We start from the raw sequence: 25,990 nt of genomic DNA, 5'->3' as shown, positions 1-25,990 counted from the left end.
ATCTGCGGTGTTTTTTTTCTTGGAATTTTCAATAAAGTTGACTCTACAGGAATGCATTATTTCTCCTTTGTGATAGCAGGTCCCGCCAGCCTATCACAGACCTTGCTTTTATTCTTGTCCCATTTATTCTTGTTCCTTACACCCCTTGCCTAAAACCCATTTAATCTTTTTCAACAATTCTGATGAAAAGTCATTGACCTGAATGGTTGATTTAATTTGGATTGATTTAAGTATTTGTCATCCTTTGCAATGAGGTTGATGTCATATAAAATATTGATATTTATTGAATTTGTTTTTTTTTTCTTTTAACAGAGGAGATAAAATCAGAAACTGAGAAACAAAGGTAAGTTATTGTTTCTTTAAAGTTTTTAATATTTGTGATATTTGTTGTAGACTTTTTCATTGCATCTAAAAGTAGAGTTCCAAAGCAAGGTATTTCCCATTATGTAAGATCTAAGGCTTCTACATGCCTGTAACATTAAAGTTTCAAAGTACAAAACAAATGCAACCATTAAAAAATACTCTTACATTTGAGATTTTCTCCTTTACGATTGGATAAATCATAATTTGCATTTTTTCCAATTTTCAAAGGGACCATCTTGAATAATTGTTGAAAGATGTCCTTTTTTTAGAATCTCCAGAAAGAACAGAGATTATGCAAGTGGTGGTACATGAAATGAACAAATTAGTCTTTGGGCAGATGTCTCAAAAGCTCATTACTGACTTCTGGATTCAACATTAAGTTAACAATTGCAAACTGTAATCTCAGTTGTTTCTTCCAAATTTATTTCCTCCGTGTTAATAGTGTTGTAACTTCTCCCAGTTTTGATTAAGAGTCAAAACTTGGATTGTTAGCTCTTTTTTTCTCGATAGTTGCTGCCAGACCTACTGATTATTTACAGCATTTTCTGCTTTTGTTTTATTTATTTCAACTTGCTTTTCTGCCTTTAATAAGGATAAAAGATGGATTAATGTCATACAACAGCCTTTCTTGGGGGAGCTTTTCAAATGTCTTTGGAAATCCAAATATATTCCTTCCACTGGTTTCTCTTCACTTTGCTGTTACATCCCTAAGAGAATTCTTAAAATCATGTTAAATGTGCCCAATTATGTTGTCACAGTTTTCTTAATCATGAATTTCAGCTTTTATTTTGATGAATATTGTCAGCCAAACTGGTTTGAAATTTCCATTATTCTCTCTCTCCCTCATTTCTTGAATAGTTGGATCTACTACCTTCTAACCTCATGTAGCCTTTCCCGAATCTACTAAGTTTGGAATATCATCACCAAGCATCCACTGTCTTTGCAGCCACCTTTTTCAAAACTCTGTAGGTTATCAGGATTTGGATTTTGTCAACACTTAGTTCCATCAATTTCTCCAGAACACACACTCCGCTTAATTTTTAAAATCAATTAGCTTTTTACATCCTTCATCTTTTTAGATCCTTGATATGCTTAGTTGTGCTCTGTGCTTTGTGTGTTCCTCTGCGAAGGCAAGCATAAAATATTTACTTAGTCTCTATCATTTGTCACTTCTGACATTCAACAGATTGCTTTCGCTGACAGGTGTATTCTGTTTGAAATCCCTAAATATGGTTAACACTGACGAAGTGCGTGTCTATGAATCTTCTTTCACTTTGGTCATGTTAGTCCTGATGGCATGGGTTTGAGAGTTTTTTTAACTGATTAACCAACAACATCTGATTCATGATCTGGTTATCTCTGATATAAACACTCAGCTCTTTTGTATTTCTGAGCAATTTGCACTGTTTTTAAGATTCAAGCTTTTTTGCCTCAATCATGTATTGTTTCCCCAAGAGTTTCTTGAGATCTGTTTGCACCTTGGTGCGGAACAGAAAACTGACTTCTTGGTAAAAAGACTCAGCATGTCTGGCAGCATCTGAGGAGCGAATGCAGAGTTAATGTTTCCAGTCCAGTGACCCTTTGTCAGAAGAGTCTGGACTCAAAACATCAACTTTGCTTTCACTCCACAGATGCTGCCAGACCTGCTGAGTTTCTCCAGCAATTTTGTTGTTTCAAATCTTCAGCATCTGCAGCTCTTTGTTTAACACTTGGTGGAGAGCTTTGTCTGCCTTTCCTTGCAAATTCTTTGTGCACAACCGCTGAAGGCAGCTGTAACTTGAAACTCCAGTATCTGTTTTATAAGCTATCATCCCCATGACCATTCCACCTAGAATATTAATTTCTCAGATGCCTAATAACTACATGGCCAGGAATTCCAATTGCATCCCATCCAGCATTCTCAATGGCTTTAGTCTGGATTTCATGAGATATCTCATGAAACAGAAACATTTGCAAAGTGTACAATTCATCACAAAATACTTCTTGTCAATAATCAAAGCCTTATCTTTTACGTTGTCCTTAACCTCATTAGGGTTAGCTGTGATTGAATAATTTTTCCCAATGAGTTTCAATTTTGAATGAGATGTATAAGGGCAGTTCAGAGTCAACCATAGTGTAGCGGGTCTGGAGTCATATGTAGGCTAGATCAGATAAGCATGGCAGATTTCCTTCCCAAAGGGATGTTAGAGAACTAGATAGATTTTTATGACAATCAACAATTGTTACATAATTACCTTCAGACTGACTTTATTACAGTCCAGATTTTTTTTCCAATTTAAATTTCACCATCTGCAGTGGAGGAGTTCGAACTCATCCAGCCAGAACATTAGCCTGGGCTACAAGATTGAATCTAGTTACATTACGACAACACCATTCTTTAATGATAGAGAATTATGATTTTTAAAAGAAATGTTCATCATTATTTATCTGTGAACCTGCCTTTTAATCTAATTTCCAAATTAGTAAGATTTTGTGATTCACTTCAATTGTTCAAAATCTATGTTAATTTTCATTATGAACAGAGTTTGAGAACCAATTTAAATGTTTCTTGGTCCAGATTAGTACAAGACTCATTCCAAATATCAATATGTCTATGGGGTAGTTGAGGCAAGAAACCTCACAACTTTTAAAAAGGGCTTGGATGAGCACTTGAAATGTCATAACATTCAAGGCAATGGGCCAAGTGCTAGGTGGGGCTGGTGTAGATTTAGAGTAGTTTATGTCAGCCCATATTCGATGGGCTGACGAATCCCTTCTGTAATGTATGATACTTTGTTTTCACGGGTTTCCCAGAATTAAAAAATAAGTAGATAATAACAAAAGAGTCCTTGAGTCAGTCCACTTCAGGATGCCAGTTCATACACTGGTTGACTGGATGTGGTGCTTTTGTTCTGTTGTGTTGACTGAATTTATTCTACTGCTTTCAATCTTCTTTACTTGGGCATCGTACCATTAGGTACAGGTGGTTCTGGGATAATTGCGTTTCGGCAGCACAATTTGGCTCTAATGTTGCTAAAGCATTAGAGAATTGTATTTTCGAGAACACTTACCTCCGTTGGCAATAGCCCAATTGGTTTGCAATCGGGGAGTGGTTCGTGTGCTTCATTCTGTGCATGCACCGATGTCTGCACCAAAATCTCAATGCTGTTCTGTGCATGTGCCAGTGTCCGCACCGAAATCTTCGTGCTGTTCTGTGCATGCGCTGATGTCTGTCTGTACTGTTCTCCGTGCCATTCTGTGCATGTGCCAATGTCCACGTCGAAGTCTCCACACGGTTCTGCTCATGCGCAGCTTCAGTGCTGGTCTTCATGCCAGTCTGCGCTTTTGCCAATGTCAGCTGCCAACAGAGCAGCTTTCTGAGAGAGGTGCTATACAGAGAGCAGCCTTTATAGATTTTTTTAAATGTACTGTGTTAAACTTACTTCTGTTTAGTTAATAAATATCATTTCAACCTTCATTCAAGCTGTGCCTTATTTTGTGTTAGACCTTTGAGCGATCGTAAGTGATTTTCTATGCTGGTCTGCCCCTAACCCCACTTCATCTATAAGCCCTATTATTTCTATGAAGCAATTTTCTATTAAGCAAGGTTACGCGGGAAAGCAACTACCGTGTTATAGGAGAACGACCCCTATGACTTTTTAAATCTTGCAAGCCTCTACCCCATGTGCTTCTCAGTGCATAAGCAATTCAAGATAGTTCTTGGATTGGCTAGGTGGTAATCTCTGCCCAGTTCCTGATTTATTTCTTTAGCAGTATTGGTCATCTTACTGATATTACTTCCTGCTGTCTTCTGACTTATTCATTGACATGCCAATTACTTTGTAGAATCATCCATTTCAATATAGCTAGTACCTCTGAGCTCACCAATATCATAGATCTTTACTAAGATAACGTGGCACCAATAAGGCCATTTATGGAGTTCTAACGAAGGGTCACTTGACCCGAAATGTTAATTTTGACTTCTGTCCACAGATGCTGTCAGACCTGCTGAGCTTTTCCAGCAATTTCTGTTTTTGTTTTTTCATTTACAGTTCCTGTTTACAGTTTGTTTGGTTTTTATTTAGGCTGTTTATGGTGTCGGCCTAGATTTATGTAGTGTCACCTCTTAGCGTTTACCTGTCATCCCAAATGTCTCAACTGATGCATCTAAATGCCTTTCAAAATCTAACTATGTTTTAGTTAACAGAATCATGTGTGACTCTGAAATAACTGTTGATAACTGTAGCAAAGCTCAAATTAACCATATAAAGCTAAATACATAGACCTGTTAAATAATTTGTTACAACCCTAAACCAGTTCAAACATGTCTTTTACTCAAAAATACAACTCTGTGTTCACTTGAAAAGCATTTTCACATTTGTTAACTAAGAATATATCACCCTAAGCCATAAAATTGCAATAGTCCACTGGCCTTACTTTTAATCTGCTTTCTGCCTTAAAAAATCTGTTTTATAATTGATCAAAATCAAACAAAATCTCATTTAATTCCTTACTGAAAAAAAACCTCAGTCTTAAAAATCTACCATGGTTGTGAGATGTTGCTCCTTTAACGAGGTTATATTGTTCAGAGAAGTCATAAAAGACAGACTTCAAAAAGTCTTAGTTGAAGGATTTTAGGGCCAATTTTGCCTCAGGTAAAAGGTACTTTGAAAAAAGCACTTGTGCAATAAAAGGGGAGTGGCCAATTCTCCCAGCTCAGGTTCGCTCTAGTTTGGTTTGTTTAGCAAGCAGTAGTGTTTTAAAGCTGCTGGACTCAAAGAAACAGGTCCAGGCTGGTACTCTCTCTCTGAGATCTCTCCTGTAAGACCCTTTGTTTGATTTTACCTTTTGTGCCAAAGGCTGTTTATGGGGATTGTTACAAGTATTTGGAAAAGCATCATTAAGTTGGGATAATATGTTGGTTTTTGGATAGGTTGTTATTCTCTTTTTTGTTCTGTTTTATTTGTGTTTCATTTAGTAATTTTGTAAATACATTGTTTGTTTAAAAGTAAGTGGATAGGCCAGCTGCATCACTCCTGGAATATCCATGTTATACCTGCTTAAAACAACTAGGTCACTTTCTTGAAATGTTTTGAGGGGGTCGGGCCTGATCCATAACATTTTTGCCATAATTATATAAATCATTTTCTGAAGTTTAATACTCTAGTTGTGCATCTTATCCTTCAACTCAAGATGAAAGTTATTAGATTATGATTGCTATTCTCTAGAGAATCTCTTAATATTAAATTACTAATTAACTCTTACGCTATTAGCACTAAGACTAAATGCAAGATTGCTTCCCATTTTGATCCCATGATGTTGTAAGAACATAGAATATAGGAGCAGAATTAGGCCATTTGACCAATCGACTCTGCTCTATCATTTGATCATAGCTGATATGTTGCCCAAATCATTCTCCTGTCCTCTCTTTTTAAGCCTTGACCCGTTTACCAATCAAGAATCCGTCTATCCCTGACTTAAATGCACAAAATGACTTGGTCTGCACAGCCCCCTGCGACAGAGAGTCCCACAGATTCATCAATCTGAATAAATGCCTCCTCGTCTCAGTTCTACAGCGTTGTCCCTTCACTGAGGTTGTGGCCTTGGTCCTAGTCTCTCCTACAAGTGTAAACATCATCTCCATGTCCCCTCTATTCAGGCCTCTCAGTATTATGTAAGTTTCAATCAGATCAGCCCCCAGTCTTTCTAAACTCCTTTGAGTACAGACCCAGAGTCCTCAAGCATTCCTATGACATTCCCTTCATCCCCAGGTTCATTCTTATAAACCTCCCCAGGCTCCCCCCACCCCCTCCAACCCGATACCTGCACGTCCTTTCTTAGATACGGGCCCCAAACTGCTCTCAATATTCCAGATGCAGTCTGACCAGAGCCATATCTCTACTGATATATTCTAGCCCGTTTGAAATGAATGCTAACATTGCATTTGTCTTCCTAGCTGCCAACTGAACCTGCACGTTAATCTTAAAATCCTGAAGTAAGACTTCCAAGTTTCTTTGTGCTCCAGATTTCCAAAGTTATTTAAAAATAGTATATGCCTCTATTCTTCCTACTAAAGTGCATAATCTCTCACTTTGCCACATTATATTGCATCTGCCGCTTCTTTTCCCACACTCCTAGCCTGTCCCAAGTCCTTCTGCAACCTCCTGGTTTCCTCAACACTAGCTGCCTCTATCTCTGTGTAATCTACAAACTGAACAACAATACCTTCAGTTCTTTTGTCCAGATCGTTAAGGTATAATGTGAATTGTAGTGGTCCAAGCATTGACTCCGGCAGAACTCCATTAGTCATTGGCTGCTCGTTCTGAAAAATGCACCTTTATCCCTAATCTGCCAATAAACCGAACCTCTGTCCATGCCAGTGCCTTTCCCCAAACAGGTGACCTTATTTATTGTTTCATCAGGAACCTGCCTCCAGTGCATTCATGAACAGCAACTCCAATTTTATTTGTTCAGTTTGGCGACCTAGGCATCTGAAATTTCCCATGCTGTGAAATTGCACATGAATATCTCTCTGCTCATAAGATGATTCTTAAAGCCTTCTTGACCATGCTTTAGTTTGCATTGTCTTTCCTTTTGACTAATGTTTATAAAGAGATGGATGCTTTCTTATATTAAAAGCAATAAATAAATGCAGTTCAATACACACAGATACTCAATTTACAATTTGACTTACGAACACTCCTATTTAAGAACACAATTCCATACAGGGGTGTAATTTTAGAGACCTTATGAATATTTCCTGTGCTTATGAGCAGCTGCTTTAGATTGTCCTGTGTTATGTTTTGTAGTATGTACAAATTGATTTGCAAACAGTCTCCAGAACAGAATCCATTTTGCAACCTGGGGACAGTCAAAAGGAATATTTAATGAAAATTTTAAGATTTCCTCTTTGAAATGGGGAAAACTATCCTATACCTTTTTAGGTTGCTTTTTCAAAAGCTTTTTCAGTGTTAGATCTCATTGTCCTCAAGTCATCCATTAGCATGTACACAGTTAATTTATTTTGCTCAGCATGACAGCATATTTTTATATACATGATTTTACTTTGGAATCTGTCACTGAACTTTGGAAATTAATAAGAGCAAGTCATACCTTTTAGGAATTGAAACTTGAATGAGAAACAAAACAGTAGAAATAAACTAATATTGAGAACAACCTAGAAGTAGTCTTGCCATCTGCCCTTTCTACTGAGAATATGTTGAGTAGACAACAGTTAAGAGAAAGTGATGTCTTTGTTTGAGAAATACATGGATGAAATACAACTCCTCTGTGTCATACCGAGTTTGATGAGTCAATGCTGTCAATGAAATATGATCAGGGAGTTGGTGGCTGTGCTCATTTAACTAGTTGCATCAAAGATATCTCATCAGCTTGCTGCTTTTGCACTTTAAATAGTAATGCAGTGCACTAAAATAAATTGCTGAAATCTACACAGCAAAAGCGACTTATTCAAATTCTCTAACTTGAAATGTTAGATGGCTGAAGTTAATAGCATGTGCATCAAACTTTTTTGTAATCTGTTCATCATATAATGATCAAACACAAAAGAGATCAATTTGCCCATCTGGCCTATGCTGGAACTGATCTTTTCCATCATATATTTATCTAAATTCTTTTTTCAAGATGTTGGCCTGATTTTGATGGTTGGTGGCTAACTAGTAGCAGTTACTATTGACTTAAGCATCTCTAGCATGAGGTAACAGTATTTTATCAACAAGCAACACAATCTTTTGAGGAATTCTCACAAACAGCAAGGCAAGAAAAGAAGTAACAAGAAGAATTTGTCATTTTTTAAATTGATGTACAGAAGTAGAATAAAAATTGGGACATACGTATGGGAATCAAGATAAAGGTGCTATAATTTTTGCAGTTTATTACTTGAAAAACCTATAGAATTTATTTTGTCATTGCATGGCAACATCTGGCATTGCACAAATATCAAATGAACCTTTTGAACTGCATGATTATTCAGTAATGGCTATGACTTTGAATGCAATTTTTTGTAAAAATTGGTATTCTTTCAACAGGATGTAACTGTTTAAAGGATTTTTTATGCTGGGAAGTATAGCTTAGTGATTTTTAATTAGCTTCCATCATTGAGGATTTCAGCAGCCTATCCTGTTAAAATCACTGACAGCAACTTCTAGATTTCTCTGTGTAACTCCGCATGTGGATGTCAAAAGCTGCTGTTAGTTGTACAGTTATTATAGTGAGAGCTGAATATTTTACTGTCATTACAGATGTAAGTGCAGAACCCAACTAAATCTGCTCCCACTATCCTTCCAAGCAGTGCATTTCACATCTTCACTTGCTTTGTCAATTTTGTTTTCCCAATGCTGTAACTGATTCATTACCTTGAATCTGTCTTTTTACCAACTGTCCGAGCATATTTCTCCTTTTATTTCCTATTAAAGAAGACTTACCATGATATTTGTGCTATCAGTTCTCCCTTTAGTTTTTCTGTTTAAAGAAGGACAACTCCAATTTCTCGTCTCATCAGATAACTGAAGTCATTCATCTCTGATGCCACCCTAATAAGTTTTCTGTGTACTTTGTCTGTGATCTTAACATTTTTCCTAAACTGTGATTGATATTCGGAGTTGGACCTCATAGTTCTGCTGGGTCTTAATGTAATAATGTACTCTTTTTGCCCCCTCTTTATCAAGCCAAGAAAAGACTGTCAACAGCTTTCTCAACTTATTCTTCCAATGTAAGGGATGAATGTCTATCTACATTCAGGTCACTGTTCCCGCAACCCCTTTTACACTCTACCATTTAGTTTACATTGCCTTTTCTCATTTTTCTCACAAAATGAATTACATTTAGGTGAGCTTAACACACACAAGACATGATTATAGACCACGCGAAACTGGTTTTTATTTCAGAAATATTATGAATATTCAATGAATCAAACATGTAATTACACTTCTAATCATTATTTTTGATTTTAATCCTTAAGTTGCACTAATGAAGTAGTCTTATCTTTCATTGCTAAGCCAAAGCCTGCATGCAAGCTTCTAATGCTGAGTGATGCTTTGACTAATTCTAATTATTGAAGCATTCATTTACTTTTCCCTCTGGTAACAGCTGTTCCAATAAATGGTATCAATGGCTATTCCAGACAGGCTTTGTCTTGTAATATAGTGGCCATCCTTTCAGTTTACTTTTCTTTCTACAGGGGCGAAGTTAGTAAAGCGTGGGCATTGACGGAAAGCCATCAATATAGTAAAACCTTTTCAGGCCACCAGATTTTTTTGTCAAGAATCTTCCTTTAAAATATGCTTTTACACATATGAAATATAAAGTGGACTAACATTATAATGCATTTGAACATTCTTTTTTGGAAACAGATGTTGATAATGAATAATGTTTGTGTTTCATGCAGTCCTCCCCATTCAGAAGGAAAGACTGTTTCTGGGACCTTGCCTCCAGTCAAATCCAAGGCAAACTTTATTGAAGCAGACAAATATTTTCTCCCTTTCGAGTTGGCGTGTCAGTCGAAGTGTCCCCGCATAGTCAGCACGTCTCTTGACTGTTTACAGGTTTGTATTGCTGTACTTGGGTCTGAAGTATAAACAAGTCGGATGGTTGAAAAAAAACTGGAAGGAAGCTGTAAATAATGGCTTGCGAAATGAAGTTTTTGTTTGATGCAATTTATATTGCAGTGTAAACTCTCTTCCATTATTATCTATTAGAAATCACTGACAAGCCACAGCTGCGAATACTAGTAGAAAGTACACTGCATACATTTTCAGGTATTACAGATATTTATGACCAAGCAGTTAGCACTAAATCTTTATCTCTTTCCCTGAGCCAGTGTGTAGAAGTTTAGTTTGAAATAGTCTCTCTCGGTACATTTTAATGTATCTTGGGTTTTTGTCCAGTAGTTGCACATAGTACAGAGGAACCCCGATTATCCGAGGGACACGGTTGGGGAGTATTTCGTTCGGTTAATCAAATTCCGGATAATCTAATGCCGGATAATGTAGTTAGCCAAGCATTGGGACCATGCGATCTTGTTCACATAATCCGAAATTCGATTAATCAAGTGCCAAGTAATCGAGGTTCCTCTGTATATGAACCTCATCAGAGTGATTTTGCAGAATGTTGACTTGCATATGATGTGCCAGCCTGCATTTCCTTCCCATCAAGGTCATGGTTGGATGCTGTTTGCCATTTAACATTACATGGCCTATTGGTGTTGCTTGTAGATGGGATATTTAATTACCCTCATCCACCGAGATTCCTCAAAACGTGGATACATAGTACAGAAGGAGGCAACTCAATCCATTAAACCTGTGTGCTGTCTCTTTGAAAAAGCTAATCCCATTTCCCCCTATCTTTTTCCAGAATCCAGATTTTCATTTTGTCTTCATGTACATAAGCAGTTTCCTTTTTTAAAGTTATATTGCACCTGCTTTCAACATCTTTTGACATACTCCAGATCATAACTAGCTGCATGAAAATTTTCATTTCCACTGTGGTACTTGGCTAATTTATCTTAAAGCAGTGTCCTCAGTAACATCATATTCTCAACGTATTGACATTGTTACCAATGAAGCTTTTCAAAATCTTTTAAAGTTTTAAAACATCTATTTAACTTCCCTTAATCACCTCTGCTTTAAAGAAAAGAATCTTAGTTTCCATAATCTCTTCACATAACAGAAATTCCACATCCCTGATACTGTTATAGTAAACATCCTTTGCATGTTCTTCAAAACCTTGACATCCTTCCTAAAATATGATCGGTAGGTTGAATGCAATGTTCCCAGCTGAGGAGTGATCAGTTTCATGCAACATGGTACTCATATCTTTTATTTACTGGACTGAATATATCCACAAACTGTATTATATGTTTTCAAGCGTAAACTTAGGATACAATAAGAAAAGAGAGGGTACTTAAAAGATTGGCACTTCAAAACACTACCATATGTTATGAATGTGTAGATGTCCTGTACCTTTAAGAGAGTTGGAAAGCTAGCAAGGCCTGCCTGACACAGCACAAAGTGTTCTGAACAAGGTACCAGTGTAATATTTGGTCGAAACAGCTAGTTGCAGCTGGGTTACCATGAGACACAAAACAAATTCAAATTTAGCCAATCAGTTTAAATGATGCCCCAACATACCAAAATCCAATCAAGTTTGAATTTAGTATTTTGATAATGTTAAAACCAATGAAACAGTCTGGTGCTTTGGGGTATAAAACTGGACATTTTTGAACAGTTGAGAGAGAACTGCCAAGCCACCAATATGTACAGACAGCCAACAGAATAGCTGTCTGAGAGGTACCTGGCTATAAGAAGTTTGCGTAGCAGAACATCGAAAAGACGACAGAGGAAAATCTGCAGAGGAAGATACAAAGAGAAGATCCGACCGCTGACTGATTTTGAAAGTTGAATTTCTTTTTAAAATTTTAATCAGGATTTCTTATTGGACCAGTATTGTAGAGTGGGAGGTAAAAGGTAGGTTGAAGAGAAAGGGGTTGCAATTAGTTGTTATTTTTAATATATTCTGTTGGACTTAAAGAATAAAGTTGTTAATTTTTACTTTAAATAGTGACCTCTGGGATAAACCTTTGCCTCTCTAATTTTAACAAATTACAGCATAAGGTGAATCTTTTCTGTATGGCTGGTTTAAATTAGAAGAGGTTTACCCCGTGTGGTAGCACACTTTTCCTGGCTAACATTTTTGTCTCGGGTTTGCTGCAGTTCTCTAGTGAAGCTTGGTGCAAACTGGAAGAACAGCATCTCATTTTCCGTTGGCCATTCTTTATCTCTCATTCTCACTCTCTCTCCCTCTCTCGCCACCCCCCCGCTCACCTGCACTGACACTCGCTTGCCCACTTGCCAGCACTCATGCTAGCTCGCCCGCTCGCACTCACTTTGGATTGCTTACAGTCACTCTCGCTCGTTCGCCCACACTCTCTCTCACTTGCCCGCTCTCGTTCGCTTGCCCGCACTCGCTCTCGCTCGCCCGCCCGCTCTCGCTCGCTTGCCCACACTAGCTCTCACTCGCTTGCCCGCACTCGCTCTCGCTCACTCGCTTGCCCGCACTCGCGCTCGCCCGCCCGCACTCGCTCTCGCTAGCCCGCCCGCCTGCACTCGCTCTCGCCCGCCCGCCCGCACTCGCTCCCGCCCGCCCGCCCGCACTCGCTCTCGCCCGCCCGCCTGCACTCGCTCTCGCCCGCCCGCCTCTCGCCCGCCCGCCCGCCCGCCTCTCGCCCGCCCGCCTGCACTCTCTCTCGCCCGCCCGCCTGCACTCGCTCTCGCCCGCCCGCCTGCACTCGCTCTCGCCCGCCCGCCTGCACTCGCTCTCGCTCGCTCGCTTGCCCGCACTCGCTCTCGCCCGCCCGCCCTCGCGCTCTCTCGCCCGCCCGCCCTCGCGCTCTCTCGCCCGCCCGCCCTCGCGCTCTCTCGCCCGCCCGCCCTCGCGCTCTCTCGGCCGCCCGCCCTCGCGCTCTCTCGACCGCCCGCCCTCGCGCTCTCTCGCCCGCCCGCCCTCGCGCTCTCTCGCCCGCCCGCCCTCGCGCTCTCTCGCCCGCCCGCCCTCGCGCTCTCTCGCCCGCCCGCCCTCGCGCTCTCTCGCCCGCCCGCCCTCGCGCTCTCTCGCCCGCCCGCCCTCGCGCTCTCTCGCCCGCCCGCCCTCGCGCTCTCTCGCCCGCCCGCCCTCGCGCTCTCTCGCCCGCCCGCCCTCGCCCTCGCTCGCCCGCCCGCCCTCGCGCTAACTCGCCCGCCCGCCCTCGCGCTCTCTCGCCCGCCCGCCCTCGCGCTCTCTCGCCCGCCCGCCCTCGCGCTCTCTCCCCCGCCCGCCCTCGCGCTCTCTCGCCCGCCCGCCCTCGCGCTCTCTCGCCCGCCCGCCCTCGCGCTCTCTCGCCCGCCCGCCCTCGCGCTCTCTCGCCCGCCCGCCCTCGCGCTCTCTCGCCCGCCCGCCCTCGCGCTGGCCCGCCCGCCAGCCCTCGCGCTGGCCCGCCCGCCAGCCCTCGCGCTGGCCCGCCCGCCAGCCCTCGCGCTGGCCCGCCCGCCAGCCCTCGCGCTGGCCCGCCCGCCCGCCCGCTGGCCCGCCCGCCCGGCCTCGCGCTGGCCCGCCCGCCCGGCCTCGCGCTGGCCCGCCCGCCCGGCCTCGCGCTGGCCCGGCCTCGCGCCGGCCCGCCCGCGCGCTCGTCCACCCGCCCTCGCGCTCCCTCGCGCTCGCCCGCCCGCCCTCGCGCTCCCTCGCCCTCGCCCGCCCGCCCTCGCGCTCCCTCGCCCTCGCCCGCCCGCCCTCCCTCGCCCTCGCCCGCCCGCCTGCCCTCCCTCGCGCTCGCCCTCGCGCCCGCCTGCCCGCCCTCACGCTCGCCCGCCCGCCCTCGCGCTCGCTCGCCCGCCCGCCCTCGCGCTCGCTCGCCCGCCCGCCCTCGCGCTCGCTCGCCCGCCCGCCCTCGCGCTCGCTCGCCCGCCCGCCCTCGCGCTCGCTCGCCCGCCCGCCCTCGCGCTCGCTCGCCCGCCCGCCCTCGCGCTCGCTCGCCCGCCCGCGCCCTCGCGCCCGCCCGCCCTCGCGCTCGATCACTTGCCTGCTCGCAGTCTTGCTCGCTCCACCCCTCACTGTCACTGTCACAGTCTCTCGCTTGTTCCTATTCTTGCTTGTCCACACTCCCTCCCTCCCACACTCCCTCCCTCCCCTCTCGCTCGCCCGCCCGTGCTCCCTCCCTCCCCTCTCGCTCGCCCGCCCGTGCTCCCTCCCTCCCCTCTCGCTCGCCCGCCCGTGCTCCCTCCCTCACCTCCCCTCTCGCTCGCCCGCCCGTGCTCCCTCCCCTCTCGCTCGCCCAACTGCGCTCCCTCCCTCCCCTCTCGCTCGCCCGCCTACGCTCCCTCCCTCCCCTCCCACCGTCCCTTCTCGCTCGCCCGCCCACATTCCTTCCCTCCCCTCCCCTCTCGCTCGCCCGCCCACGCTCCCTCCCTCCCCTCCCCTCTCGCTCGCCCCCCCCGCTCCCTCTCTCCTCTCCCCTCTCACCTGACCGTGCCCCCTTCCTCTCCTCCCCTCCCCTCACCTCTCGCTCGCACGCGCTCCCTCCCTCCCCTCTCGCTCGCCCGCCCGTGCTCCCTCCCTCCCCTCTCGCTCGCCCGCCCGCGCTCCCTCCCCTCTCGCTCGCCCGCCCGCGCTCCCTCCCCTCTCGCTCGCCCGCCCGCGCTCCCTCCCCTCTCGCTCGCCCGCCCGCGCTCCCTCCCCTCTCGCTCGCCCGCCCGCGCTCCCTCCCCCCTCGCTCGCCCGCCCGCGCTCCCTCCCCCCTCGCTCGCCCGCCCGCGCTCCCTCCCCCCTCGCTCGCCCGCCCGCGCTCCCTCCCCCCTCGCTCGCCCGCCCGCGCTCCCTCCCCCCTCGCTCGCCCGCCCGCGCTCCCTCCCCCCTCGCTCGCCCGCCCGCGCTCCCTCCCCCCTCGCTCGCCCGCCCGCGCTCCCTCCCCCCTCGCTCGCCCGCCCGCGCTCCCTCCCCCCTCGCTCGCCCGCCCGCGCTCCCTCCCCCCTCGCTCGCCCGCCCGCGCTCCCTCCCCCCTCGCTCGCCCGCCCGCGCTCCCTCCCCCCTCGCTCGCCCGCCCGCGCTCCCTCCCCCCTCGCTCGCCCGCCCGCGCTCCCTCCCCCCTCGCTCGCCCGCCCGCGCTCCCTCCCCCCTCGCTCGCCCGCCCGCGCTCCCTCCCCCCTCGCTCGCCCGCCCGCGCTCCCTCCCCCCTCGCTCGCCCGCCCGCGCTCCCTCCCCCCTCGCTCGCCCGCCCGCGCTCCCTCCCCCCTCGCTCGCCCGCCCGCGCTCCCTCCCCCCTCGCTCGCCCGCCCGCGCTCCCTCCCCCCTCGCTCGCCCGCCCGCGCTCCCTCCCCCCTCGCTCGCCCGCCCGCGCTCCCTCCCCCCTCGCTCGCCCGCCCGCGCTCCCTCCCCCCTCGCTCGCCCGCCCGCGCTCCCTCCCCCCTCGCTCGCCCGCCCGCGCTCCCTCCCCCCTCGCTCGCCCGCCCGCGCTCCCTCCCCCCTCGCTCGCCCGCCCGCGCTCCCTCCCCCCTCGCTCGCCCGCCCGCGCTCCCTCCCCCCTCGCTCGCCCGCCCGCGCTCCCTCCCCCCTCGCTCGCCCGCCCGCGCTCCCTCCCCCCTCGCTCGCCCGCCCGCGCTCCCTCCCCCCTCGCTCGCCCGCCCGCGCTCCCTCCCCTCTCGCTCGCCCGCCCGCGCTCCCTCCCCTCTCGCTCGCCCGCCCGCGCTCCCTCCCCTCTCGCTCGCCCGCCCGCGCTCCCTCCCCTCTCGCTCGCCCGCCCGCGCTCCCTCCCCTCTCGCTCGCCCGCCCGCGCTCCCTCCCCTCTCGCTCGCCCGCCCGCGCTCCCTCCCCTCTCGCTCGCCCGCCCGCGCTCCCTCCCCTCTCGCTCGCCCGCCCGCGCTCCCTCCCCTCTCGCTCGCCCGCCCGCGCTCCCTCCCCTCTCGCTCGCCCGCCCGCGCTCCCTCCCCTCTCGCTCGCCCGCCCGCGCTCCCTCCCCTCTCGCTCGCCCGCCCGCGCTCCCTCCCCTCTCGCTCGCCCGCCCGCGCTCCCTCCCCTCTCGCTCGCCCGCCCGCGCTCCCTCCCCTCTCGCTCGCCCGCCCGCGCTCCCTCCCCTCTCGCTCGCCCGCCCGCGCTCCCTCCCCTCTCGCTCGCCCGCCCGCGCTCCCTCCCCTCTCGCTCGCCCGCCCGCGCTCCCTCCCCTCTCGCTCGCCCGCCCGCGCTCCTCCCCTCTCGCTCGCCGCCCGCGCTCCCTCCCCTCTCGCTCGCCCGCCCGCGCTCCCTCCCCTCTCGCTCGCCCGCCCGCGCTCCCTCCCCTCTCGCTCGCCCGCCCGCGCTCCCTCCCCTCTCGCTCGCCCGCCCGCGCTCCCTCCCCTCTCGCTCGCCCGCCCGCGCTCCCTCCCCTCTCGCTCGCCCGCCCGCGCTCCCTCCCTCTCGCTCGCCCGCCCGCGCTCCCTCCCCTCTCGCTCGCCCGCCCGCGCTCCCTCCCCTCTCGCTCGCCCGCCCGCGCTCCCTCCCCTCTCGCTCGCCCGCCCGCGCTCCCTCCCCTCTCGCTCGCCCGCCCGCGCTCCCTCCCCTCTCGCTCGCCCGCCCGCGCTCCCTCCCCTCTCGCTCGCCCGCCCGCGCTCCCTCCCCTCTCGCTCGCCCGCCCGCGCTCCCTCCCCTCTCGCTCGCCCGCCCGCGCTCCCTCCCCTCTCGCTCGCCCGCCCGCGCTCCCTCCCCTCTCGCTCGCCCGCCCGCGCTCCCTCCCCTCTCGCTCGCCCGCCCGCGCTCCCTCCCTCTCGCTCGCCCGCCCGCGCTCCCTCCCCTCTCGCTCGCCCCGCCCGCGCTCCCTCCCCTCTCGCTCGCCCGCCCGCGCTCCCTCCCCTCTCGCTCGCCCGCCCGCGCTCCCTCCCCTCTCGCTCGCCCGCCCGCGCTCCCTCCCCTCTCGCTCGCCCGCCCGCGCTCCCTCCCCTCTCGCTCGCCCGCCCGCGCTCCCTCCCTCTCGCTCGCCCGCCCGCGCTCCCTCCCCTCTCGCTCGCCCGCCCGCGCTCCCTCCCCTCTCGCTCGCCCGCCCGCGCTCCCTCCCCTCTCGCTCGCCCGCCCGCGCTCCCTCCCCTCTCGCTCGCCCGCCCGCGCTCCCTCCCCTCTCGCTCGCCCGCCCGCGCTCCCTCCCCTCTCGCTCGCCCGCCCGCGCTCCCTCCCCTCTCGCTCGCCCGCCCGCGCTCCCTCCCCTCTCGCTCGCCCGCCCGCGCTCCCTCCCCTCTCGCTCGCCCGCCCGCGCTCCCTCCCTCTCGCTCGCCCGCCCGCGCTCCCTCCCCTCTCGCTCGCCCGCCCGCGCTCCCTCCCCTCTCGCTCGCCCGCCCGCGCTCCCTCCCCTCTCGCTCGCCCCGCCCGCGCTCCCTCCCCTCTCGCTCGCCCGCCCGCGCTCCTCCCCTCTCGCTCGCCCGCCCGCGCTCCCTCCCCTCTCGCTCGCCCGCCCGCGCTCCCTCCCCTCTCGCTCGCCCGCCCGCGCTCCCTCCCCTCTCGCTCGCCCGCCGCGCTCCCTCCCCTCTCGCTCGCCCGCCCGCGCTCCCTCCCCTCTCGCTCCGCCCGCCCGCGCTCCCTCCCCTCTCGCTCGCCCGCCCGCGCTCCCTCCCCTCTCGCTCGCCCGCCCGCGCTCCCTCCCCTCTCGCTCGCCCGCCCGCGCTCCCTCCCCTCTCGCTCGCCCGCCCGCGCTCCCTCCCCTCTCGCTCGCCCGCCCGCGCCTCCCTCCCCTCTCGCTCGCCCGCCGCCCTCCCTCCCCTCTCGCTCGCCCGCCCGCCCTCCCTCCCCTCTCGCCCGCCCGCCCGCCCTCCCTCCCCTCTCGCCCGCCGCCCGCCCTCCCTCCCCTCTCGCCCGCCCGCCCTCCCTCCCTCCCCTCTCGCCCGCCCGCCCTCCCTCCCCTCTCGCCCGCCCGCCCGCCCTCCCTCCCCTCTCGCCCGCCCGCCCGCCCTCACTCCCCTCTCGCTCGCCCGCCCGCCCTCCCTCCCCTCTCGCTCGCCCGCCCGCCCTCCCTCCCCTCTCGCTCGCCCGCCCGCCCTCCCTCCCCTCTCGCTCGCCCGCCCGCCCTCCCTCCCCTCTCGCTCGCTCGCCCGCCCTCCCTCCCCTCTCGCTCGCCCGCCCGCCCGCGCTCCCTCCCCTCTCGCTCGCTCGCCCGCCCGCCCTCCCTCCCCTCTCGCTCGCCCGCCCGCCCGCCCTCCCTCCCCTCTTGCTCGCCCGCCCGCCCGCGCTCCCTCCCCTCTCGCTCGCCCGCCCGCCCGCGCTCCCTCCCCTCTCGCTCGCCCGCCCGCGCTCCCTCCCCTCTCGCTCGCCCGCCCGCGCTCCCTCCCCTCTCGCTCGCCCGCCCGCGCTCCCTCCCCTCTCGCTCGCCCGCCCGCGCTCCCTCCCCTCTCGCTCGCCCGCCCGCGCTCCCTCCCCTCTCGCTCGCCCGCCCGCGCTCCCTCCCCTCTCGCTCGCCCGCCCGCGCTCCCTCCCCTCTCGCTCGCCCGCCCGCGCTCCCTCCCCTCTCGCTCGCCCGCCCGCGCTCCCTCCCCTCTCGCTCGCCCGCCCGCGCTCCCTCCCCTCTCGCTCGCCCGCCCGCGCTCCCTCCCCTCTCGCTCGCCCGCCCGCGCTCCCTCCCCTCTCGCTCGCCCGCCCGCGCTCCCTCCCCTCTCGCTCGCCCGCCCGCCCGCGCTCCCTCCCCTCTCGCTCGCCCGCCCGCGCTCCCTCCCCTCTCGCTCGCCCGCCCGCGCTCCCTCCCCTCTCGCTCGCCCGCCCGCCCGCGCTCCCTCCCCTCTCGCTCGCCCGCCCGCCCGCGCTCCCTCCCCTCTCGCTCGCCCGCCCGCCCGCGCTCCCTCCCCTCTCGCTCGCCCGCCCGCCCGCGCTCCCTCCCCTCTCGCTCGCCCGCCCGCCCGCGCTCCCTCCCCTCTCGCTCGCCCGCCCGCCCGCGCTCCCTCCCCTCTCGCTCGCCCGCCCGCCCGCGCTCCCTCCCCTCTCGCTCGCCCGCCCGCCCGCGCTCCCTCCCCTCTCGCTCGCCCGCCCGCCCGCGCTCCCTCCCCTCTCGCTCGCCCGCCCGCCCGCGCTCCCTCCCCTCTCGCTCGCCCGCCCGCCCGCGCTCCCTCCCCTCTCGCTCGCCCGCCCGCCCGCGCTCCCTCCCCTCTCGCTCGCCCGCCCGCCCGCGCTCCCTCCCCTCTCGCTCGCCCGCCCGCCCGCGCTCCCTCCCCTCTCGCTCGCCCGCCCGCCCGCGCTCCCTCCCCTCTCGCTCGCCCGCCCGCCCGCGCTCCCTCCCCTCTCGCTCGCCCGCCCGCCCGCGCTCCCTCCCCTCTCGCTCGCCCGCCCGCCCGCGCTCCCTCCCCTCTCGCTCGCCCGCCCGCCCGCGCTCCCTCCCCTCTCGCTCGCCCGCCCGCCCGCGCTCCCTCCCCTCTCGCTCGCCCGCCCGCCCGCGCTCCCTCCCCTCTCGCTCGCCCGCCCGCCCGCGCTCCCTCCCCTCTCGCTCGCCCGCCCGCCCGCGCTCCCTCCCCTCTCGCTCGCCCGCCCGCCCGCGCTCCCTCCCCTCTCGCTCGCCCGCCCGCCCGCGCTCCCTCCCCTCTCGCTCGCCCGCCCGCCCGCGCTCCCTCCCCTCTCGCTCGCCCGCCCGCCCGCGCTCCCTCCCCTCTCGCTCGCCCGCCCGCCCGCGCTCCCTCCCCTCTCGCTCGCCCGCCCGCCCGCGCTCCCTCCCCTCTCGCTCGCCCGCCCGCGCTCCCTCCCCTCTCGCTCGCCCGCCCGCCCGCGCTCCCTCCCCTCTCGCTCGCCCGCCCGCCCGCGCTCCCTCCCCTCTCGCTCGCCCGCCCGCCCGCCCGCGCTCCCTCCCCTCTCGCCCGCCCGCCCGCCCGCGCTCCCTCCCCTCTCGCCCGCCCGCCCGCCCGCGCTCCCTCCCCCCTCGCTCGCCCGCCCGCCCGCGCTCCCTCCCCCCTCGCTCGCCCGCCCGCCCGCGCTCCCTCCCCCCTCGCTCGCCCGCCCGCGCTCCCTCCCCCCTCGCTCGCCCGCCCGCCCGCGCTCCCTCCCCTCTCGCTCGCCCGCCCGCCCGCGCTCCCTCCCCTCTCGCTCGCCCGCCCGCCCGCGCTCCCTCCCCTCTCGCTCGCCCGCCCGCCCGCGCTCCCTCCCCTCTCGCCCGCCCGCGCTCCCTCCCCTCTCGCACGCCCGCCCGCCCGCGCTCCCTCCCCTCTCGCTCGCCCGCCCGCCCGCCCTCCCTCCCCCTCACTTGCCCGCGCTCCCTCCCGTTTACCCGCTCACCCGCACGCCCACTTGTCCTCACTCTTCCTCGCCCGCCCACACTTGCTCGACGCCCTCCTCTCTATCGCTCACTCTCACTGTTGCACTGTCTCTCACTTGCCCTCGTTGTCACTGCCCCTCTAGCTCACCCGTGCTCCCTCTCACTCGCTCGCTCGCCTGCCTGCCTCCCTTCCATTTGTTTGTCCTCCCGCTGGCTCGTCCTCCCATGCTCACTTCCTCCCAACAGTCCTTTCTCCCACTATGCCAATGATTAGCCAACTACAGTCATTTCTCAAGAAAGTTTGCTAGCCCCAAAATGTTAACTCTATTTTTTGTCCATGAATGCTGTCACTACATGAACCAGAACCACATAGAATGAAGGAAGTGAGGGCTGCAGTTGTGGAGGGTGCTTACCGTCATTTTGAGTTCTCCTTAAATTTGGGGCTGTTGCCAGAGCACTGAGGGATTGCAAACATTCTCTATTTAAGAGAAAAGGAAAACCCTGTCAATTACAACCTAATGTCAGTGAATGGAGAAAGTTTTATAAATTTTTTAAAAATCCAGCAAATGTGTAGTTTGGCAGTCAAAGGAAAGTCGGCAAATTGTGTTTGATAAACTTGGTTGAGTTTGTTGATGAAATAACAGAGAGGGTTGATAAAGGTAATTTGGTTGATGTGTGTAGGGACTTTAAAAAGGCATTTACCAAAATAGCCCACTATAGATGTGTAAGCAAAACTGAAGCTCCTTGGATCAAAGGACAGTAGCTGTATGGATGGAGCAGTAGTGCTTCAGACTGCATGGAAATGAGTAGTAGTGTTCCCCAGGGGTACAGTGGAGTTCTCCAAGGGTTGAAATGAGGAGTATTGCTGTTTTTGAAATATTAATGACCTAGATGTGGCAGACACTGCGTAGCATTGATTAAACAAAGAAATTTAAGGAAGATAGGAATAGGCATTAGAAGGGAATATATAGGTTGCTGAAATGGGCAGACACATGATAAATGTAATGTATCATGGCAAAGTATAAATAAAGTCGGAACAAGAAGGAGAGAGGTAGTATAGAGTGAATAATAGAACACTGAAGTGAGTCCAGAGAGAGACATGGCTGTGTGTATAAAATTCTTATAGTTGCAGGATAAGTTTAGAAACCTGTTTATTTTTTGAAAAACACAAATGGGAACGTTGCCTTTATTGATTTTTGTATGACATTCACTAATTAATGCTCTTGTGTTAAATATTTCTCAATGACAGGTTTGGTCTTGGCTGAAATGTTGTGTTCAATTTTGGATGCCATATTGTGGAAGGATGTCAAGGCCTGAGAGAGGGGATGCAAGAGAAAGAATAGAAACCAAAGCAAAATTATGCAGATACTGGAAATTTGCAATAAAAACAAAATGTTGGAAATAAGAGCTTCAGAGACACTAAAGCAATAAATGTAGGTCCTTTGGCAGTCTATGATGTGATATCAGGACAATTTATTAAACAACAAGTTATACTTAAATCAAGGCAATTAGGGTCCCAGTTCATATGACTGTTACTTCCCATTATCTGTAGGAGCAACAGGTGGCTTGCAACACTTTCATGTTTTTTCCTTATGTCTTCCTCCAATCTGTACAACAAAGTTCTCTGAGTACATTTTTTAAAAATCTTCTGCAGGCAGGAGTGTTCTTCCTGTGTTTTTGTCTACATTAGATAAAAACAAGGACTGCAGTTGCTGAAAACCAGAGTCTAGATTAGAGTGGTGCTAGAAAAGCACAGCAGGTCAGGCAGCATCCGAGGAGCAGGAAAATCGACGTTTCAGGCAAAAGCCCTTCATCAGGAATACATTAGCTCATCAGTCATCATCATGACCCATGGTCATGACACAAACACAGTATTGTTGATTTATTGGCCAACCATCCATTCATGTATGTGATTTAGATAAATTTGAGTGATGTAAGCAGTGCTCCCTCACACATCTAAATTAACAATTAATCTGCTAGGAACTCATACAAAATAGAAAAAAAAGGGAATTTGTAACGCATGCAAATTGTGAAAAAAACAGTATGATAAGGTTCCCAATTCCACAGCATGTTAGCAGCTTTTGTCAAGAGGGAAACTGTTAACATTTCAGGTTGATTTCAGCCTTCATTCCTGATTGAAGGGCTTTTGCCCGAAACGTCGATTTTCCTGGTCCTTAGATGTTGCCTGACCTGCTGTGCTTTTCCAGCACTACTCTAATCGAGACTTTGATTTCCAGCATCTGCAGTCCTCACTTTTGCCTATTTCAGGTTGATGACCTTAACGAGAGATTTGGTCTCGTTGATAAGGCTATCGACCTGAAATATTTGCTCATTTTCTCTCACCCTATATGCTACCAAACCTGAGTGTTTTCAGCATTTCATGTTTCTAGTAAATAGATATGAATTGAGACTGGGGCATCAGTTTTACAAATACACTAGAGACTTTGTGGTTTCCTTTGTGAAGTAAACAATATTGATAGGTGATGTGATCAAGTTTTGAAATGATGAAAGCTTTTCAAAGCACAAATAAGTAGGAGCTGGATCTGTGGAAAAATGGTTGCTAACAAAAGGACTCAGTTAAGGTGAATGTCAATCGTAATTTGGAGATGCCGGTCTTGGTAAATGTCAAAGCAGATGTGGAAATGTGTTGCTGGAAAAGCGCAGCAGGTCAGGCAGCATCTAGGGAACAGGAGAATCAACATTTCGGGCATTAGCCCTTCTTCAGGAAACGTTGATTCTCCTGTTCCCTAGATGCTGCCTGACCTGCTGCGCTTTTCCAGCAACACATTTCCATCTCTGATCTCCAGCATCTGCAGACCTCACTTTCTCCTCAAAAATGTCAAAGCAGCCTATTATTCAATCTCCTTTGAGACCAATAACCTTCAAGTTATGGTCTCCCAACATTTTTAGTTTAAATACCACCCTGGATCTACCCTGAAAAAATTACAGAATAGTTTATTTTTAGGACAATTATTATTACTCTCCATTAGCAGATATCGAGTCTCCTAGGCTGACCGTTACTTATTCCATGGTCTGTCCAACTGCTGTTATCTCAATCTCAGCTCCATCTCCACATATCATTTACTCCTCTACCCCTACTTCAACATGATATATCAACTTTTTCCTAGCTACAGTCAGTTCTGAAGAAGAGTTACTGGACTCAAAACGTTAACTCTGTTTTCTCTCCACAGATGCTGCCAGATATGCTAAGTTTTTCCAGCAATTTCTGTTTTTGTTTTAGATTTCCAGCATCCGCAGTTCTTGTTTTTTTTTAACGGCTGTATCTTGGTCTGACTTTCATCATTTTGCGTAGTAATTTTCTCCAGATAAACTCCACAGCTTGTAAATCAAATATCAAATCTAATTTAGTGGCCAACCCAACAATATCTACTCAAAGGAATAGATTTGAAACAAATCTGGTGACTTGTTCCGTAACAGCAAATTCCTGAAATCACCTGTTGAATTCCTCTGACAGCCAATTCAGAAGTGCACAGATGTTTTCTGAACCATTTATTCTTGTGCTGAATTCTTTTCTGAGTATTTTCTCCAGATTCAGGAAGTGTTGCAGCATTTAGTTATTTGACTGGGAGAGCTACAGACTCCGTTCCAATTTAACTACATTTACAAGGGGATCAGCGATTGAGGGAGAATGTAGGAGAAAATAGGTTGAGAAAAATATCAGCCATATCTGTAAAATATCAGTGGGTCGAATGGCCTAATTCTGCTCCTATATCTAATGGCCTTATGATTTTACACTATTCATCATTGGGAGGCACTAATTGGAGGAAACATTAGACGGAAAGCTGTCATTACGTTCTCTTGCTGTTGGGTTTCAAATGCCATTGAAAACATTCTACAAAGGTAATTTGCCTCTGGAGCAACTGAGCAATTTTTTTACAAGATTGATTTGAATTCGATGTTATTTATTCAAAGTGATGTGTCAAGATTTCTTATTTATAAGCCTCTTTTAAATCATTTAACTACACAGATTTTTCTTATTGTAGGCAAGTTATACTTTTAAAATATGGAAATAAACTGTTTCTTGTTACTTGTGCTTCTCCACTACTTTACTTCCCTACTTTCTGGTTCCTATAGCAAACAGTTCAGTTATCCCCAGCTAACAATCAGTTCCTTCCCCATTTTACTTTTCTGACCGGGTAACCTCTAGTACCAAAACAGTGTCAGGATTATCCCTGGGATATTCTAGCACTAATTCTAGTTTTGGAAGATTCACTATCCTCCTTTAACTCTTTTTGAATTCAGTCTGACCGTGAGCATCCATCTCTGTTGGAGTCAGCATTTACTCTGCTCAAGTCATAGACCTGACTGTTCCTGCCCATTACTCTCTCATTCTCAGTTGGATACAGGCCATGCAAGCCAAATCTGCACCTGTTGCCATTCCTGTGTTTAAAAGCAGCCCACACTCCTCATGCCTATCTATGCCGTTTTCCTCATGGCCACATGAAGCATGTCACATGTTAATCAGTTTTCCTCGATACACTAGAAGTAAAGGGTCCGCAGCAGAAAGACTTACGATTCACAGTCCAAAATACACTTCTGGAACTGGAGACTCAGGATTTACTTGTAAGTATTATTTTTCTCCCCAAAGAACTTCCACTTCCCTGTCAAATTTAAAAAAAGCTTGAGCCTCCCTCTGATCCGTAATGAAAGGCCACATTCAAGTCATGCCTTTTCCAGAGTGTGTCTGAAAATGTTTGGAGTCTTGAGCAGGGGTAGTATCTGTACCTCTGAGCTCAGAGACTTGAGTTCAATTCCACCTGTGCAGCAGGTATGTAATGACATCTCTGAACAGATTGCTTAAAAATATTTAAACTACTCTTGCCCGCTGACAGACAGAATCTTGTATAGGTCAGATGACTCCTTTCGTTTACCAGAAATTTAATATCACAGCTCTAAAATTTAGTAATCACTTAACCAAAATATGGAATTGTAAATAATATATCTTAAACCTCACAATTCTAAGTGATTTTCTAACTAATAAAGTGCCTTTCTGAGATCATCAGCATGATTGCAGTAACCAAAGGTAGACATTATATGGGTGTATATTTGTTGGCATCTGAGCTGAAACATGTGATTTGATCTAATGCTAGTTTGTCTTTATCTTCTTCCATGCAGAAATTAATTGCTTATGGACATCTCACTGGCAATGCCCCAGACAATACAACACCTGGCAAGAAATTAATTGATAGAATCATAGAGACAATATGTGGCTGTTTTCAAGGCCCACAAACAGATGAAGGCGTTCAACTACAGATAATTAAGGTAATATTTTAATATTTGAACCTTCTAGAACATAGAAGTAGACTTGCATGAACATTTTCTGCATTAATACAGAGGATTGCATTTGTGTAATAATTTGGATACAATTTAGTAAACATTCAAAAAGTTGGGTCAAGTATTAAGATGGTTAATGAACAAATAAAATGAGTTCTCATTAAGTTGGAAAAAACACTTGCTTTATACAAGTTCATTGAAAGCCCCCCAATTGTCAGTGAAAAGACAATAGGGCATTTTCAAAGTGTCTCAGTCAGGTTGTATCAGAGATAAATAATAAATCCAGTTCATTACGATTTTTACAGAGGCATTCAGGAGTTAACTTTCTGACTTCATGGATAATCTGACACCTGGATTCAAGTTCCCAGGTTTACCTCTCAGAACTTCCAAATGAAACGCTAAACAATCTATCCTTACAGTAAATACAGCAAATCTGCAAATGTAACATAATCACATGACCAACACATACTCAAATATTAGGGTACTGTTATTGACAATGGCAAGGATTATTTTAGTACTATTGGTCAATATCTTCACAAAACCTGCTTCAGATTTGTGCAATCTATTTCTGCCTGCTCCAGACCTTCCTGGTGCCAAGTATAATAATGTTTAGCTGCCACT

The 25,990-nt window shown here is 51.3% G+C and overlaps 1 protein-coding gene across 2 annotated transcripts in view; it reads left to right on the top strand.

Moving 5' to 3' along the window:
• Nucleotides 1-25,990, top strand: part of arfgef1 (ARF guanine nucleotide exchange factor 1) — a 210,894-nt gene that overhangs the window by 45,345 nt on the left and 139,559 nt on the right. For both annotated transcript variants that reach the window (XM_043689241.2, XM_043689239.2), the window contains exons 2-4: nt 313-343; nt 9,749-9,905; nt 25,211-25,357. In XM_043689241.2, the coding sequence (XP_043545176.2) occupies nt 313-343; nt 9,749-9,905; nt 25,211-25,357 (335 nt within the window). The remainder of the gene's footprint in view (nt 1-312; nt 344-9,748; nt 9,906-25,210; nt 25,358-25,990) is intronic.

Source organism: Chiloscyllium plagiosum, unplaced genomic scaffold, assembly GCF_037043375.1.
Source record: "Chiloscyllium plagiosum isolate Xiang-an unplaced genomic scaffold, Cpla_swu_hap1 HiC_scaffold_4, whole genome shotgun sequence".
NCBI classification, from domain to species: Eukaryota; Metazoa; Chordata; class Chondrichthyes; order Orectolobiformes; family Hemiscylliidae; genus Chiloscyllium; species Chiloscyllium plagiosum.
The sequence above is the reverse complement of the archived record's forward strand: the minus strand, read 5'-3'. Positions and strand labels throughout refer to the sequence as shown.